The 18,286-nt window shown below is 36.4% G+C and overlaps 1 protein-coding gene across 3 annotated transcripts in view; it reads left to right on the forward strand.

Annotated features, from left to right (window-relative positions):
- Samd13 (sterile alpha motif domain containing 13) overlaps positions 1–18,286 on the forward strand; it is a 41,411-nt gene that overhangs the window by 10,083 nt on the left and 13,042 nt on the right. For all 3 annotated transcript variants that reach the window (XM_048351664.1, XM_048351667.1, XM_048351666.1), the window contains exon 3: positions 11,469–11,580. In XM_048351664.1, coding sequence (XP_048207621.1) covers positions 11,469–11,580 — 112 coding nt within the window. The remainder of the gene's footprint in view (positions 1–11,468; positions 11,581–18,286) is intronic.

Genomic DNA, 18,286 nt, shown 5'->3' on the forward strand with positions numbered 1-18,286 from the left:
GTAACCATGAGTTTATCAGTGTCAGTAAGTCATTCAAAGTTTATTCATGTTAGAAAAATTTGCAAAATTATTTATTGTATTACATGCTGAAAGGTTGCGCTTTCAATATAAAATCCTTGTTCCTTGTAGTTATGTCACAAATGTGCTTTTCTTTGTCTTGGAGCTTCAAATTGAGTTCATTTATATGCAGTATGATAGCAATAAGTGAACATAAATTGTAATATTTGTCTCTAATTCTTGAGTATTTGGCAGGTGTTACTCTTATTTAATAAAATCTTGAGTTGTAACAGTAGTGTAAATATATTTATATTTACTTTTTTTTGGTACCAGTCCTGGGGCTTGAATTCATATGATCTGGGACACTGCTCCTAAGCTCAAGACTAGAGCTTTACCACTTGAGCCACAGCTCCACATCCAGCTATTTTTGGTAGTAGGTTGGGGACAGAAATCTCATGAATTTTCCTGCCAGGGCTGGCTTTAAACTGCAGTTTTCAGATCTCACCCTCCTGAGATTACAAGCAGAAGCCACCAGCACTTAGCAGTACTGTACATATCTCTCATGATTTAACCAATAAGCCCTGGCAAAAAAAGATTATTAAATTCATCATCTTCTATTTCTTTTAACATTTCCAATAACTGGCATTTATAAATACATGCTGAATGATTTAAACAATGCTATCTATGACACTTTTCAAGAATCTGTTTAAGAAAACTGGACATAAATATCAGACAGTACAATGAAATAATAAGGGAAACTTTGCCTCTTGTTTTTTTTTTGTTTTGTTTTTGCTTTGCTTTTGTTTTTACTTAATATGACTAAAACACCATTGCCTGGGATAGAATTTTTTTTTATATCTAGCTGAAGTTCTTTGATAAGGCAATTGATTTAAAAATATCTAAAACATGAATTCAGTTTCTCAGGTTATAATTTCCATTTCTTCATAAGGTTGGAAGGCTTTTGAGTAAAGCATACTTGAATTATTAATTGGGCAGCATCTTTTATGTTGCACTTTCATCTAAAGCTAAAGAAAAGTATATGTGATTTTTCAGGTTTTAATCAACTTATCTTAGGCTCTCTTAGAACCTGCTGTTCTTCATGCAGTGATCTGATAAATCAGTTGTAAAGTCTTTCACTTTTTGTGAAGTACCTTTTTCTCATAGTTTTTTTTTAAACTTCTCTACCTGAAATAATCATATGTCCATTGAAAAACTATTTCCTTTTGTGTGCAAGAATCCAAATCATATATGCTTGAACAAAGTGACCGACTCTGATTCTGTTTTAAATCTCTTTAAATCTCTTTTCTTTGGAGTTTTTTACTTCATCAATTCATTTTTTGCTTTTAATGCCATCCAATCATATGTACTTTATTATCTTAACCATTTTATATACATAAAACAACAATTTATAGCTTCTTCCACTTCCCATTTTTCTTTATTCTTCTGATACTTATTTATTCACCTCTCAGTTCTGCCTCTTTTCATTTTCTTTCAATTTGTCTGTTTATTGAATTTAATTACTGGTAGTACTGGGGTTTGAACTTAGGGCCTCAAACTTGCTAGACAGGTACTCTATTACTTTAGCCAAACCTACAACTCTGTGTGTGTGTGTGTGTGTGTGTGTGTGTGTGCATGTGCACATGCATGCGTATGTGCATGTGCACTTTAGTTATTTTTGAAATAGAGACTCCTATTTTTCACTTAAGACTGACATGATCCTTCTGTCTATTCTTTGCTGTAACAAATCACAGGAATGAACTACCACACTCAACTTGTTGGTTAGGATGGGGCCTCACACATATACATAAACATATACATATATAGAGATATAGATATATGTATTATGTATGTATTTTGTCTAGCTTGACCTCAAACTATGATCATCCATTCTCTACCTCTTAAGTAAATGGAAGTACATCCAGAGTGGCTTGGGTTATAGGAGTAAACCATTGCATTTGGCCTGCCTTTGTTTATTTTAACTAAAGATATGTATACAGTATTAAAACCACAATACAGATGCCAGTTTAACTCCAATAAAGATGTAGAAATGAATCTTTGGAATTCATACTGTCTAAATATACTCACCACAAACGTTATCTAGATGCATAAGAATATGTCATTTGAACTGAGTGAGTACATGGATATAAACTAAATAGGCAATGTGTATATCTGTATTAGTAGGGAGGACACATGAATCTTATGTGTGAACTTCAGCTCAACAATGCCCTAAGGACTGAACAGTACAATATAGTCATAGGAAAACAGTGAGATTGTATTTAATTGAGACATATTTTGCACTACTTCAAGTTTTCAAATTGATAAGAGAACTACACACATTAAAATTTGGTCCCTCAGTCAAATATCAAATGCTCAGTAGCCACATATGGACTGCCATATTGGAAAGAACAAGTGCATACCCAAGGGTAACTCTTGTACAATGAACCAGGAAGAAAGTTAAAAGGAAATGAGAGTAAGAATGAGTAGAGAGCGCATAGGCATAGGCCTGAGCCTCAGACACATGCACTTGTCAGGATTCTAGTGTTTATTTTGCCTGATGGCTTCATGGATACTTATTGTGTTAGTGAAAAAAAATTCAGTAGTCACAGTACTATAGAAAAATTGCTAAGTAAATAAAAAGGAGCCATTTTAGTAGTCTAGAATATACCCTAGAATATCCTAGAATATACCTAGAAAGATAGTTTGTTATTTTATCCATTTCCATGCATACATGTGCTCACACAAGGATATACATATATATTCATGTATAGTCAAGAATATGTGCAGGTGAGCACGTATAGAATGTGTGCAAACATTCAAACCATACTCACCTGGTAGAAGCAATATTTTGCATTGAACTCAAGGCTTTACGCTTGTCTACCAAGTTCTACAATTTGAGTCAAGTCTCATGCTTTTGCCCTAGGCAATCTTTGGACTGTAATCCTCCTACCTCTACCTCCTAAATATCCAGGATAAGGTCAAGTACCATCACACTAATTTATTTTGAGATAAACTCACTAACCTTTGCCTAGGCTAGTATTGAACTATGTTATTTCTGTTTTTGTTTACTGAATAGATGAGGTTACAGTCTTTAATCACGACACCAAACTTGTTTCTGAGATAGGGTCTTCCTAAATTCTACCAAGGCTGGCCTCAAACTATGATTCTCCTATCCTTGCTTTTCAAGTAACTGAAATTGCAAACATTCATTACCATGCCTTTCTTTGTAAGTTTTCACTGAACAAATGGAACCATACTATTCTGTTTTTATGGATTTCATATAAGACTTTAGGTAGGTATTCCACCACTCGAGCTTCATCTTCAGCCTGATATCAAGACTTAAATTAATCATAAACCTTAGGACATGACTTGCTCTTATCATTGACATATGATTAGCCATGTTAGATTAATCTAGAATTTTTACTAAATTCTAAAACGCCTAATGCTGTGCATTTTACATGTATGTAATTATCCATATATCACAAATACTCAATGTCATTTTTCTCCATTTGTGTCAGCTTAGTCCTTTTTTTAATCAGTTAGTCTTTCCCCACCTCTTATGTTTTATCCTAGGGCAAGAAGAAGAACCAGTATCCTTATAACACATATATAAGATATCCTTCCAATAGGAGGTGATTTTTTCCCCCCTCCCACCTCCATCATGCCCTTCTCTACCTCAGGGGAGAAACTTTGAGGCAGTAGAAGATCTTTGGTAGTAAAATTTATCAAGGTCTTTCCAGTAAGCTTTTCTGCATTAGTGCCACGTCCTCTCTTAGGCACATGTATCTCACCATGCTTCCATCTTTCTCTTCACTGCAGTTTATTATGAAGCAAAGGCAGTGCTTTACATTTGGGAAATATTTCCCTCAAAGTTAGTAATTTGGTAACTTTTTCTTGGCAGTGAAAGCTGTAAAGTTTCACTCACTTTAAAATAACACTAACTTTAAGAAATTATTATCTTTAAGTAGTTATACAGAGTTGCCATTCCAAAGTAATTTGTGAATACAGTCCATCTTGATCAATATTATCTCTTTCAACAGTCTCACCTACCTCTTTCAACACACCCCTTCCTTCATTTTTCTTAATTTTTAAATTATGTATTGAATTTTTTTGTATTGAATTTTTTATCGTTTAACAAAGCAGTTTGCGTACACAATGTATCTTGATCTGTGTCAATACTTCAATATCTTCACCCCCCCTTGACTCATCCCTTCCTTTACATTTCTCAGTTCTGTGGTATATACAATAAATTCTTGTCTGCATTCTCCTCCCTTCCCCCTTCATTCTTCTATCTTTCTCCCCTTGGCTCCCTCTCCTTCCCCCTCCCCCCCCAACACAAGTACCCGTTTCCTGGCACTTATTTTGTTAGGCTTTGACTTAGTCTTTTTTTTTTCTCAAATTTTTATTATCAATCTGATGTACAGAGAGGTTACAGTTTCATACATTAGGCACTGGATACATTTCTTGTACTGTTTGTTACCTCGTCCCTCATTCCCCTTTCCCTCCTCCCCCTTTCCCTTTCCCCCCCATGAGGTGTTCAGTTCACTTACAGCAAACAGTTTTCCAAGTATTGCTTTTGTAGTTGTTTGTCTTTTTTTACCCTGTGTCTCTCGATTTTGGTATTCCCTTTCAATTTCCTAGTTCTAATACTAGTATAGACGGTTTCCAATATACTCAGATAAGATTACAGAGATAGTGTAGTATCACCTTCCTGTGGGTGACTTAGTCTTTTTAAAAAAAATTGCACTACTTGAACTGTCCATATAGCCTATTATATTTTGGTTGATTCATTTGTAAGCACTTACCACCTGGTGTGTTTACTTACAGACTTATAGACACATTCTAACTACCACAAATGAGGAAAAATATGCAATCTATGTTTCTCTGGGTCTGAATTACTTCACTTAATAAAAGTTTTTCAAGTCTTTCCATTTCTTTATGAATGGTACAATATTACTCCTTGATGGATAAGTAGAATTCCGTTGTGTATTTGTATCACATTTTCTTGATCCCTTCATCCATTGAGGAACATCTAGACTGATTCCCTATCTTGGCATCAAACTCAAAAGTTTCTGAATGACAGAGGACATGGCTAACAAGTTAAATAGAAAGACCACAGAATGGGAAAAGATTTTTACTAGCTATACATCAGACAAGGACCTAATGACCAAAATATACTTAGAGCTCAAAAAATTTAACCTTCAAAGAAAAAAACCCTAATTAATAAATAGGCTAATGACTTAAGGAGAGACTTCTCAGAAGAAGTAAAAATGACCAATAGCCATATGAAGGAATCATCAACATCTCTGGCAATAATGGAAACGCAAATCAAAAAAAACACCTAGATTCCATCTCACCCCAGATAAAATGGCCATTATCAAGAAAACTAACAATAACAAATGCTGGCATGGATGTGGCCAAAAGTAACTATAACACTGCTTTTGAAATAGCCATTAGTCACAGCTGACTGTACCTGGTAATATAAGGATTAAGTAAAAGAAATTATGAAGTTTTCCCATTTCAATTTTAAGACCAGGAGGTAAATGACAGAAATAAAACATTGGGGTACATTTTGAAATTATTTTTGTTATTGCTAGAATTTAAAAACTCTAACTTCATTTTGTCATCATCAATTCACACTTAACAATGTAATAGTTTCTGTTACCTCATTAAAGCAGTTTGTGCTTCTACTGTAGACTCAACCAATCAGCCCTTTATCTCTAAGGAAAGCTATCACATCCAAGGTTGAATAAATTACCTCACAGAGAATTTGGTTGTTTGCCTAAATGCCTGCTCTGAACCCTCAGGGAAAGAGAAATGAGAAATGGATAGAAGTAATTGTGGTAAACACTATCTTCAGCTTTTGTTTACTTACTCCTAAACCTTTTTCTCCTTTAGCATCACATAAATAATCATCAGTTCTTAGTTGCATGTTCTTTGAAAGCAGTGAGAGGCTCTTATCTAGCATGACAAATAGTGGAAGAGTTTAAGAAGAGTTAGCATTAATTCTTTCTTTCTTAAAATACTGGTAAAATTCTCCAGTGAGACCATCTTGCTCCAGGGTATTTCCTTGTTAGATTTTGTTGTGTTTTGTCAGTACCAGGGTTTAAAATCAGAACCTTACTTTCTGTCAGCTAGGGCTCTAGCACTTGAGCCATGTCTCTAGACCAGCTTTTTGCTGATTAATTTGTAGATGGACTCTTATGGGCTTTTTGTCTCTCTTGGCCTTGAACCACAGTCCTCTAGATTGCAGTCTCTTGAGCAGCTAGAATTATAGGTGTGAGCCACTGGCACCTGGTTTATTGAGGGTCAGGGGTCATAAATGACTCAAATTTTCTTGCTAGTCATAGATCTATTCATATTTTATATTCATGAATCAATCTTGGTGTAGGTTCTATGATTCTAGTAATTGGTCTTTTTTTTCTACATTATCAAGTTGGTTAGCCTATAATTGTTTATAGTAATTTCTCCTGATACTTTTTAGTATCAATTGTAATATCTTTTTCATTTCTGGTTTTTACTAATTTGAGTCTTTTTTCTTATTTTCTTAGTGTAGCCATAGGTTTGCCAATTATATCTTCATGAAATCCAGCTCTTAGTTTTATTTACTATATCATATTGTTTTCTCTATTATATATTCCATTTTTATCTTTTGTATTATCTTATTTTTCCTCCCATTTATTAACTTTGGATTGTTTGTGTTCTTTGTCTGATTCCTTGCTGTATAAGATTGTACTGTTTTGAGATCTTTTGAAATACATTTATGATTATAAACTTCCATCTTTTTGCTGTATCCCCTAAGTGTTGGTGTTCCATTTTGTATTTTCACTAGTCTTTAAACATTTTAACTTGTCTTTTAATTACTTCTCTGATCCTTTAGGTATCCACAATGTATTCTTTAATTTCTACATGATGTGAACTTTCCACTACTAATTGCTATTTTCTGCTAATAATTTATTTTTTCTAGTGTGTAAAAAGTTACTTGGTTGTGATGTCAGTTTCTTAAATTTACTATGACTTTTTTCATGACATGTGATCTGTCCTGGAAAATGTTCCATGTTTGCTTAAGTAAAATGTTTATTTTAATGTTATATTCAGATGCTGAATAAAAAATAACTTAATGTCCCCATGAAAGTAGTATCCTTATTTACACTAGTTCAAAGAATTTTAAATATATTAGAAGTAAGAAAAACGGCTGCTTGTATGATCTTTTATTTTCAGAAAGACAGGATGGGGTATTGGGGAGAAGTATCCAGGAACAGAGTATAGGATGTGACCTCACTTAACTCTATCAGCCTGAGGGAAGATAGCTATTGCAAAGGACAGAAATAACAATTATCGCTGATCCTTCATTTACTCTTGCTGCTTATTCAGGTCTGCAAAACTTCTCATCTACATACCCCAAACTTCCTATCTCACATGTCTGTGTTGACTTCCTATTCCTCCTCCGTCTTACTTATGCACCCTTTTCCTTAACTGATTTTTTTAAGTAAAGCAGAGAATATGTATAACTCTCTTTATCTCCAAGAAAATTTGATATTCTTTAGTAGGCCAAGAGTTTCCAATGCTTATCAAGAATCTGGTTCATAGTAGACTGGTCAAAATTGATTAATGATTGCCATAAAATTTTAATTGGAAGCCAGCTGCTGGTAGCTTTTGGTTGTAATCCTAACTACTGAGGAAACTGAGATCTGAGGGTCAAGGGTCAAAGTAAGCAATGGCAGAAAAATTAGTCCGTATCTCTAATTAACTAGCAATAAAGCTAGGCTTGAAGTGTGGCTTAAATGGTAGAATGCCCCTGTTAAGAAAATGAATTCAAGTGCCAGTACTGGTGCACACATGCACATGCTCATGCGCACACACACACACATACACCACACCACACACACACACACACACACACACACACACACACACACACACTGGAGATACTTGAAAGGGAACACTTAGGTGATACCTTTTTAAAAATTAGCAGAACTCTAGTCCTAGAAGTTGGATGGAGAAGGTTTGAGTGGTATAAACAAAACTTTGGACATGGCCAAGTCGAGGAAGTTACCCAGTTGAATTTCACTACAAGCATGTATTTAAAAAGTTATGTTCCAATTAAGTATTCTAAATGCTCAGGTCAAGAATTTGAAATATGCAGGAGGCTTGATGAATTATTTGTATTTCTAATGCTTTTATTGCTTGAGTATGCTGAAGCCAAATGGAGTCAGCTCTTACCTGAATATTTTAAAATGAACAACAACAACAACAACAATAAGTCCTATCAAGAATCCTTAAATCATCTTTCTTGGGCCTGCCTTTTAGCCAGATCCCTACATGTTGGCATGAAGGGTAAGAGAGAGGCAACTGGAGATAAAACTTATTTAGATGCTTCATTCTTAGGTATATCATAGCCAAAGAGATCAATACCAGTTTATTAGAGTCCAAATTAAATTACTTTTAGCCAAAGCCTGTTTTAAAACATGGACAAGAAGGAGTATAATTTAATTTTAATATACATTATAAATATTAAGAAAGTACAAAAATAGAGTGCATTTCTGAGTATGAAAGTAACATTCAGAATTAGCTTTAGAAAAGGAGTAATATGACAACTACATTACCATAAAATGTTAATCAGTATCTAAAGGTATTTTTTCTCTTAACTTTGAAGTAAAAAGTCAATCAGTGAAAATAATGAAGTTGTGAAGTCACATGGATTGATTTATTGAGTTCCCTTCTTCTAGTCAGCCTTTTGGTACTGAGACAATACCTAAGAAAAACAATTTAAATTAGGGTTAATTTTGCCCAAGTTTTCAGAATTCTTGGTCTGTAGGGTGCTGGCTCCATTACTATGAGCCTGGTGTGAGGCAGTAGTATATCACAGTGGCAGGACCATGCAAGGGAGTTAAGCAAATCAACTTATGGTGGCTAGGAAACAGAGACAGGCGTGAGCCAGGGCCGTGTTTCTTTCTAGGACATACTTCCACTGGTCTACTTACTCCAGCTTGGCCTTACCTCCTCATTTCTACCACTTCCCAGTAATGGCCATTAAATTATCTATTTGTCAGTGGATTAATCCATTGAGGAAGTCAAAGCCCTCATGAACCAATCACCTCTCAATTGTGCTACCAGTTTGGTTGGGGGAGGCGATGTCTATCAAGCTTAAAATGAGCTCTGTCATTAAATGCATAACGAATAGCTTCTAATTTATTTGGGAAGGCTTTCCGACTCTACATATGTGAGAGCAACCAGTTTTACTTTGGTTTTCTTCAGGAAACCATTCCAACAGTTTCATAGTCTTTATTCTCTACTATTATAGAATAAAGGCTCAATAATACTTCAGAATTATGAAAGTGATGATGTAATAGTATCAACTGAATAAGAATTGAAAAAGCCCCATCCTAATATCACAGTGCAGCATACTTCATTATTATAAATTGATTCACTGTTCTTTAAGAAGAGAGGTAGCTAATTGACATCAACCACGAACCATAAGGAAAGTGAATTCAAATACTTGGCATCAACCATGAACCATAAGGAAAGTGAATTCAAATACTTTCCAGGCATTAAAAACTGTATCCATTGGGACTTTGCTCACTACTAGAAACAAACCAATTAGAAAACCTAAAAGATTTGTTAAAGTATTGTACTTCTGGACAAACATTCTTCAAGCCTACTTTGAACAGAAAAGAGGAAATGATGCTTTCAAGAGGATCACTAATGTCAGTTTGTGGTTATTTATTTTTAGTAGAATAATGAAAAATTCCAGCACATGGATGACTGATTTATGTTACTTTAAAAACAAACAAATAATATTTGACAATGATAGAATGAAAAGGAGGGGTATTTCTACAACATATGCTGCTGGTTAAATAGTAGGAAGTGTGTGTGTTGTGTGTGTGTGTGTGTGTATACATGTAAATGTGTACATGGACATTTAATCCTTAAAAATGTGCAGTCTAAATTTAAAAAACACTTTTGGCTCTAACACTTTTAAGTATTATTAAGAAATGAGCAATCACATATGCCATTAATCAGCAGCAGCTTTTTTTTTAACAAAACCAAAAGTAGGTTTGTTTTTTCTTAATCAAGTGTTTAGCTTCCTGTTATGAGAAAATTATTGTGCTATGAAACAGCCAGACCCTGGATTTGGAGATGCTTGAAGAACTTCAACAAGCATAGAAAAAAAAAAGCATTTCTATTAAAAGTAACATGGATTTTTCAGCTTTCACTAAATTAAATTCTAGGTCCAAGCTTAATTCTAGGCCCAGTTTCTTCCTCCTGTCCTCTCAAGATTTCAAATGCTATCTACATATCTCTGTATGCCAGATGTGTACCTCCAGCTCACTCCCAAGCCTTGAGCTCAAGACTGGGATTACACATTGTTTCCACTTGGCTGTAGCTGGAACCATCATTGTAGAATACCTCTTGACACCAGGAATTAAAAAAACAAAAAAAGAAAATGTATCTCTGGCCTACACTGCCCACTGTACTACCCAGTAAACGAGTTTAATGACATTGGGATGATGCTACAATGGGGATTTGAATGAAATACTAGAACTCTTAAGAGATTATAACTGAAACATTTCCTTTTTGGTATCAGAAAATGCTACAGGTAAGAGATGGCCTTTGAACTGATAGATACAATGGGATTTCATCAGGAAGAGAGGTAGACATCCTAAGGGGCTGGGACAATGTGAAAAAGCTCAGATCTATCAAAAGGCATGACCATTGAGGAATGGGTGTAGCTCTGGATATGTGAGGCTGGGAATGGGGGAAGGTGGCAAAAATTGGGGATAGGGAGGTGGGTTAGAATTACACTATAAAGTGACTATTCATATAAGCTATAGTATGAATCTCAAGCTGTCAGTCTCAGTGTCTCTGCTTTTAAAAAATAGTGCTTGAGAAAATAATTTATATTATAGGTCACATTTATTATGAAATCAATGACTAGGCCAGAAAGGGTAATGATTATAAGAAACCTGGAGGTAGATTCAGGAGAGAACTTGAATCATGTAATTCCTTTTAAAGGCAAAGTCAAAGCTTAACAAAATAATCCAGAAATGGAAACTTGAAAGGGGTGGGGGATGGGAACAGGGGTAGACCAATAAAGAGGAGAAAGAGGCAAGAATGCAGCATTTATACTACCAAATTAAGGAAAGTATGGGCAGGGGTGGGTAGAGAAGGGTGGGTGAGAATGTTAAAAGGGATGATACTGAGCAAGATGCACTGTATTCAGTTAAGTGGCAATTCCTTTATACAACTACTTAAATACAATTTTAATGTGATACAATTAAAACAAATAAGAAACCTGGAAACAAAATAATGATTGTGGCCCTCCTAGAGGTATACAGAGAATGGTGTCTCTGAAGGAAGAGTGGACCAGACCCTGTGAGCTAGCTCAGATGGGTACTGGGAGACAGTAGTGCGGCCAGCAACACCTGTGTCCATCCAATGCCATGACAAGTGTCTGGATTTTTGTTTTGCAGTTCCATGGAAAACGGGAGACCACCTGATCCTGCAGACTGGGCTGTGATGGATGTGGTCAATTATTTCCGAACAGCAGGATTTGAGGAGCAAGCTAGGGCTTTTCAGGAACAGGTAACTCAGTCTATAGCAACACATGATGAACATGGTGACCACCCTTTGCACAGTGGATATAAGGGAGTGGGGAGAAAGAGGACCAAAGAGCAAGGAAAGGGCAGTAAGGCTCTGAGATATCGCAGGAGAGGAAGATGAGAGTGCCAGGCTCCTGGTTCCTTTCCTCAAAGAGAAAATGCGGCTTGATAGAAATCATCCCTTTCATTATCCTCCCCCAGTCCAATCCTTCCCCTCAATATTTCTAGTTTCATAGGATATGCATTGAGTATCATGACAACATTCTCCTCCTTTCTCTTCACTCATCTGTTCCCCCTTCCCTTGACCTTCCTCCCATACCTTCCAAGACCCTGTTTTCTGGTATTTATTGTGTTGGGTTGTAGTAGTTTTTCTAAGCAATTACACCATTCCAATTCTTCCCCTTAAACTTATTTGTACAACTACTTAAAAATAATAAAAATATAATTTTAAAAATAGGTAAAATTGGTCCATACTCAGTAAATTTCTGCATCTTGATTAAATTGTTTTTGCAATCTACTTGTAATACAAATTTCACTCCAAATATTTATAAACAAAAAGAAAGAAAATTAGGCCTAAGGTGCAGTGCAGCTGCAGATGGGAGGACCAGAGCTCATTTCTACCTGCATCTTCTCCAGCACTCAACATTAAGGGGTAAAGGGAATCAACTCTACCTCTAGAACAAACACACTAGAAAACAGAAATCAGGGAAAAAGACAACAAACAGAGAAGGACAAATCTGACTGAGACTGAGAAGCAGGAACTTTTACTCCTAGCCTCAGTGCCCACTGAAATATTTAGATACCCTGCAGTTTGTTTTCCACATCTTATTGGGACAGTGGAGAAACACATGAGGTAGAGTTGAATTCTGGTTTCTCTGTATGTACATGACCCCATTCAAGCCACTAGCCCTTCAAGTCTTGGTTTCATGTCTATAACATGAGCTTATCAATACCTAACTTTATAAGGATGTTGCTGTGAAGTTTAAATGGCAAGATATGCAATTCCTTTCTCTTAGACCCAAGGTTGGTATTGCAAAGAGGGAGAGAGGAACAATTGTGTGGGGTGATTCATGACTCTGAATGCTATGAAGCCAGCTCTGCAGAGCTGGTTTTTCAGGAGGTATAACCATAAAAAGGCAGACTGGAGAAAGAAATTGTAGTCCACCCTGGATAGCTCTGGATGGAAACAGTTCTCCAGTTGTTTATCAGTGGAGGCTGCAGTTGTTTAGGCATTAACTTGACTTTCTTTGCATTACAATAATATAATTAAGAAAATTATAAACTGAAGAAATGTGTCTGGTTGTTTGTTCTAGAGCCCTCCAGCCATTACATATTCTATTCAATTTGTATCAGCCAAGATATTGGGTATATGGTCTGAATTTGGGCAAAGTAACTTTTCTAATACCAAACACTCCATTATCTTCAACCAATATATTGCCTTTAAACTTGATCACTAGATATATTGTTTTCTTTTTTGCTAGTTTGGAAGATTTGCCAGATGAATGCTTAAATCACTTTACAGCTACCAGGAGAACTAAAATTAGAAAAATTGATAGTGCCAAATGATCACAATGATGTGTAGCAACCAGAACTTTCCTACTTTGCTGGTGGGAGTGTGAAATCAACACTGCATCTCCCCCATGATCTAGCAGTTTCACTCCTGGGTGTTTACCCAAGGGAATGGAAAGCATATGTCTATAAAAAGATTTGTACAAAATTGTTCTTTTTCTTTTTTCTTTTCTTTTTGTTTTTCTTTTTCTCATTTACTTATTATTTTGGAGCTTGTCCTGGGCTTGAAATTAGGGCCTGTGTGCTGTCCCCGAGATTTTTTTTTACTCAAGGCTAGCGCTCTACTACTTGAGCCACAGCTCCATTTCTGGCTTTTTGGTGATTAATTGGAGATAAGGGTCTCACGAACTTTCCTGTCCAGGCTGGCCTCAAATCACAATTTTCTCATTTTCCTGAGTAGGATTACAGATGTCACTCATCAGTGCCTAGCTTAAAACTGTTCTTAATGGCTTTTTAAAAATGATACTTGTGAAAATTGGAAGCCTAAGGGTACATAAATAAGACAAATAAATGTGCAAAACGTGTTATATTACTATTCTGAACACTAGTCAATAATAATAAGGAATCAACTACTATACAATAGTCTGAGTGAGTCAATGACATACTAAGTGAAAGAAGCATTATATAATGAAGTTCTCGCTGAATAGGTCCATTTATTTATAATGGCTTCTTTTGATGACACTGGGGTTTGAACTCAGAGCCTTGTGCTTGGTAAGCAGGCACTTTGCCTCTTGAGCCGTGTCCCTAGCATTTGCTTTAACTATTTTTCAAATGGGGTCTTATGTTTATGCCAGGGCTAGTCTGGACCATGATCCTGTTATTTTCACTTTCCACTAACTGAGGTGGCAGACAGGTGTCACTATAGCAAGCTTTAAAAAAAAAGGCGGGGGGGGGGGGGGGGCTGAAATTGGATTTCAGCCTTGAATTGCGATCCTTCTAATTTCTTCCTCCTGAGTAGCTAAAGATACAAGTGTGAGCCCATGCACTCAGCTATTTATGGTAAGCACATATGTGTGTATTTATTTATTTAGAGACATGGTCTTAGTATATAATGCAGGCTGGCTTCAAACTCTCCATTATTGTAACATTGTCTTCCTAGCTTGAATGATTTTATTTAGATTAAGTTTCAGAACAAATGAGTAGTAGAAAAAAATGAGTTGTTGTCTCTGGATAGTAGGTGGAGAATGACTGAGCAAGGATAAGAAGGAATTTTCCAGTAATGGTGACATTTTGTGTCTCTGTAAGAATCCAGATCACTGATACTTGCATCAGCCACTGCATGTACACTGATATATTCAAATGATTCATCTTCAGCCTATTTATATTCTTTATATGACCTATAAACTTTACCTCAAAGTGGGGAAAATTATGAAAAATATTAAAATATGTCGTGAAAACAGAAATATACTGATGTATATAACACCCCTGGCAGTTAACTAGCAAGATAAACATGTGGGTAAAAAAAGTAAGTGTAGAAAAGATTAACTGTAGAATCTAGGTGGTAGAACTATGGGAGGGTGTTCATGATAGAACTCTGACAATTTTTCTTTATATCTTATTTTTTAATAACAAAATCCTTCTGGAAAAAACCATCTCCAGTTGGAAAATAGAGGCTGACCATCTGGAACATATTCCAACTTTGGTTTTTAATGGTATAATGTCCATTTGTGTCATTTCAACTGAGTAGCTCTCTTTGAAAATTAAATTAAAATAATATTGTACAATATTATTTAATTAGCTTAGCTAAAAGGTCTCTTGGCGAGGTTCCCAGATAAAGCCTTTTGGAATTGTGCTTTTGCTCTGAGGCAGACAACCGTACTGAGTGACAGTGCAGTCTCTGTGCTTTATAGATTCTGCACACGACCTTGGAAATGAGAATGCCCAGCTCTGAGCTTGGCCCAGCAGCAGGCCCTTTCTCCCAATGATGACCTCATTTTGGTACCAGGGACATTGGGATTCAAGAGAGAACATTTCCTACAGAAAAATTTTAAACTACTGTGTTAGGTCTGCCAACAAGGGAACTTGACAAATGAATTCCCAGGATACTAAACTTTTGCAAGCAGGTCTAGAAGCTCAAGTTCCTTCTTTCTCATCAGAAGGTAGTTGGGTATGCAAAGAAACTCCCTTCAATTCTTTGCAATTGATCCTCTCTTCCTTCCTGCCCTGAAATTGTTACTGCTTTCCCTCTTTCCATTAAAGGAGGCAGGGGCAAGCAGGGAACCACTGGTGGTAGTAGGTAGGGCAAGCAATTATTGTGATTTTCTTAAGGACTGAAGATCCTATTTACTACTTCATTAACCTGAATCCTCCATCACTGTCTTAGCTCCAGAGTGTTCTTGGCAGTGACCCTAAAGCAGTCAGCACTCATAAATACATCCTGATATGAAGACTATGGGCTGTCTCCAGCCTAAACTCATGACCTTTCTAGACCATAGCAGTTGAGGAACTATAACCATCATATCTTAAAAATCTCAGGAAAGGCTATCCACAGCCCTTTGACAGGACCAGGGCCAAGGACAGAAAATAGCATGTACTTTCTGTAGCTCTTTTTGGATAGCTCTGTGCTTGTGCTCCTCCATCCTCAAGTCCCATAAGGATATAACACAAAAGGAGGCTGAGTCATCTGTAAGCAGTGAAGAGTCTTCCTCAAGATGCTGACCAAGATTGAACCCTGGTACTGGATTTTCATCCTCAGAACCTGAGAACCATAAGAAATAAATTTCTGTGTTTCTTTTCTTTCTTTCTTTCTTTTCTTTTTTTTTCCTGCCAGTCTGGGACTTGAACTCTGGGCCTGGGCACTGCCCCTAGCTTCTTTTTACTCAAGGCTAACACTCTACCACTTGAGCCACAACGCCACTTCTGGCTTTTTGTTTATGTGGTGCTGAAGAATTGAACCCAGGGCTTCATACATGCGAGGCAAACACTCTACCACTAAGCCATATTCCTAGCCCCAATTTCTGTTATTCTTTTAACACTGTGCTACATAGCACATGTGGTTTGTTATAGAGTCAAGATATAGGTCAAGATAGTGACCAAATGTGCCCACCAACCTATCCACTTCCAGGAGACAATCTGTCTTCATGGTATGACTTCTAAGTACATTAATTGATACTGTGTTTATTTAGCAACAATACTTAGATGTGGCTTTTATAGTAGTATACCACTTTGGAAGTTATTAGGCCACTGAGTCAGGTTTGTCTGAAGGATACTAATGGTATCTGCCATCCCTGAATATGAGGAGGCGCCTGCTGATCTTTGCCTAGCCCCCTCTTCCCAGACACTCTGCTGCCACATGGCAATTATATCCATCCAAGTTTCCTTCTGGTGCAATTATCTCTGTCAAGTCTCTGGTAAGCTTTGAGCCTTCTGTGGTAACCAGTCATAAGCCAAAAGAGCTATCAGAAAAGAAGGCCTAAGTCCTTGCCCACTGCCTACTGTTGACCCAGTGTCTATAGGTTATGTTGTAGTCAGTTTGTTTTTATGATTAATAATATCACATTTCCTAAAGTTGTCATGTGTGATCAGGTTGTAACTGTTCACCATGTAGAGGTGGCCCACTAGTCTCTAATATGGTACCCCAGAGAATCTAATGGTTGATGAGAGCAAAAGGCAGACGTGTCCTTCCTAGATAGGGTAAGAATTCCAGCATTACTAGCCCTCTTTCCCACTGCCACTGTGGTGCAGTGGGTGTTTCCCCAAGTGACTCCTAGCAGACAGGATGTTTAGGCTATATTAAAGGGCATGAATAGCAGCAATGACTGTTGGTTTATTTTCTTCTACCTTTCTTGTAGTTACTGGATGGTCCTGGGGATTTTTGCCTTTCTACAGCTCAGATTTCCACAAAATGAAGGTTAAATAAAATATTGCTCAAGTGCCTGCTCTGAGTAAAAAAAATACCATCTTAGAACTGGTCCTCATGAAGCATACTTCCTAGGCCCAGCAGAAGGCACAAAAGCCACTTTACAATAAGATACATGATTAAAGCAATTGGCTGTTGAACATAGATATGATTTCCCTGGTTCTTAAGAATCAAAGGCATCTCAGGAATTCTTTCCTAAGAGCTTTCAGAAAGACCATTTTGGCTAAGATAGCTTCCAAGTTCCTCCACCTTCTTCAGAAAGAACATTTAGGATAATATTTACTTTGTCAAATTCTGAAGGGTAACCAAGCAACCTTTTCTGTTGTAAAACCATCCTTTAGCTGTCACTTGAGGAGTTATGTGGCATTCTAGTACAGAAACTTTACCACATAACTTGGACTCTAATTGCAAGTCACAAAACAGTCTTCGTTGCTCATAGTCACTTTATCTGTCTTCCCCGTTCTGATTCACATGCTTAGAATATGTCTGGAGAGGATGGCAGAGAGAGCTACTATTCAGTTCTTGTCAGATGGTTCAGATATCTCATATTTATGACTGAGTTACATCAGTGATTTTATTTTAGGAACAATATATCTCAGATCTTTTCCCCCTCAGGGTATCATCACAAAATAATATGGAATTCAAGGTAACAGATTAATTTTACTCTTATTACCACCTTACTTTCCCCCAGGCTCTATGAATAAGAACAGATTTTTACTCTAAATACCCAACTGGTTAAGACATTATTTGAAATACAAAGATTGGAGCATATTTTCAGCTTGCACCTTGAGGCTAACTTTGGATACACATCTGAACTCACTGGCTTAATAAAGATAAACAAAATTTTCATTGCTACCAATTGCCAGGTAGCACAGACCACCTTGGAATGGAGCAGCCACTCAGCATCCTGAGCACAGTGTCCTAAGGCATGAACTCAACTGCAGTGATTCTAGATGCGTATTTTTATTTTGACCAAGGAAAAAAATTCAGTTTTTAAAAGTCAACTTTAAGAGGATGCCTTTGAAAAATCAATTACAAAATTATGAATACAAATGTTAAAGTGAAACTTGACAGTAAACCATAAATTCAGCTCTGAACTGGACCAATTATAACCTCACATATTAGAAATAATTGTAAATATTCTAACAGTATTAATTGTACTAAAATATTCAAGGTGCATTGATGTCTAATATTTCTTAACAATTGAAGGCTACTGAAATACTTAAAATATTTTATGGTGTATTGAATAGAGGATATGACA

This window comes from Perognathus longimembris, chromosome 7 (assembly GCF_023159225.1).
Source record: "Perognathus longimembris pacificus isolate PPM17 chromosome 7, ASM2315922v1, whole genome shotgun sequence".
Classification (NCBI taxonomy): domain Eukaryota; kingdom Metazoa; phylum Chordata; class Mammalia; order Rodentia; family Heteromyidae; genus Perognathus; species Perognathus longimembris.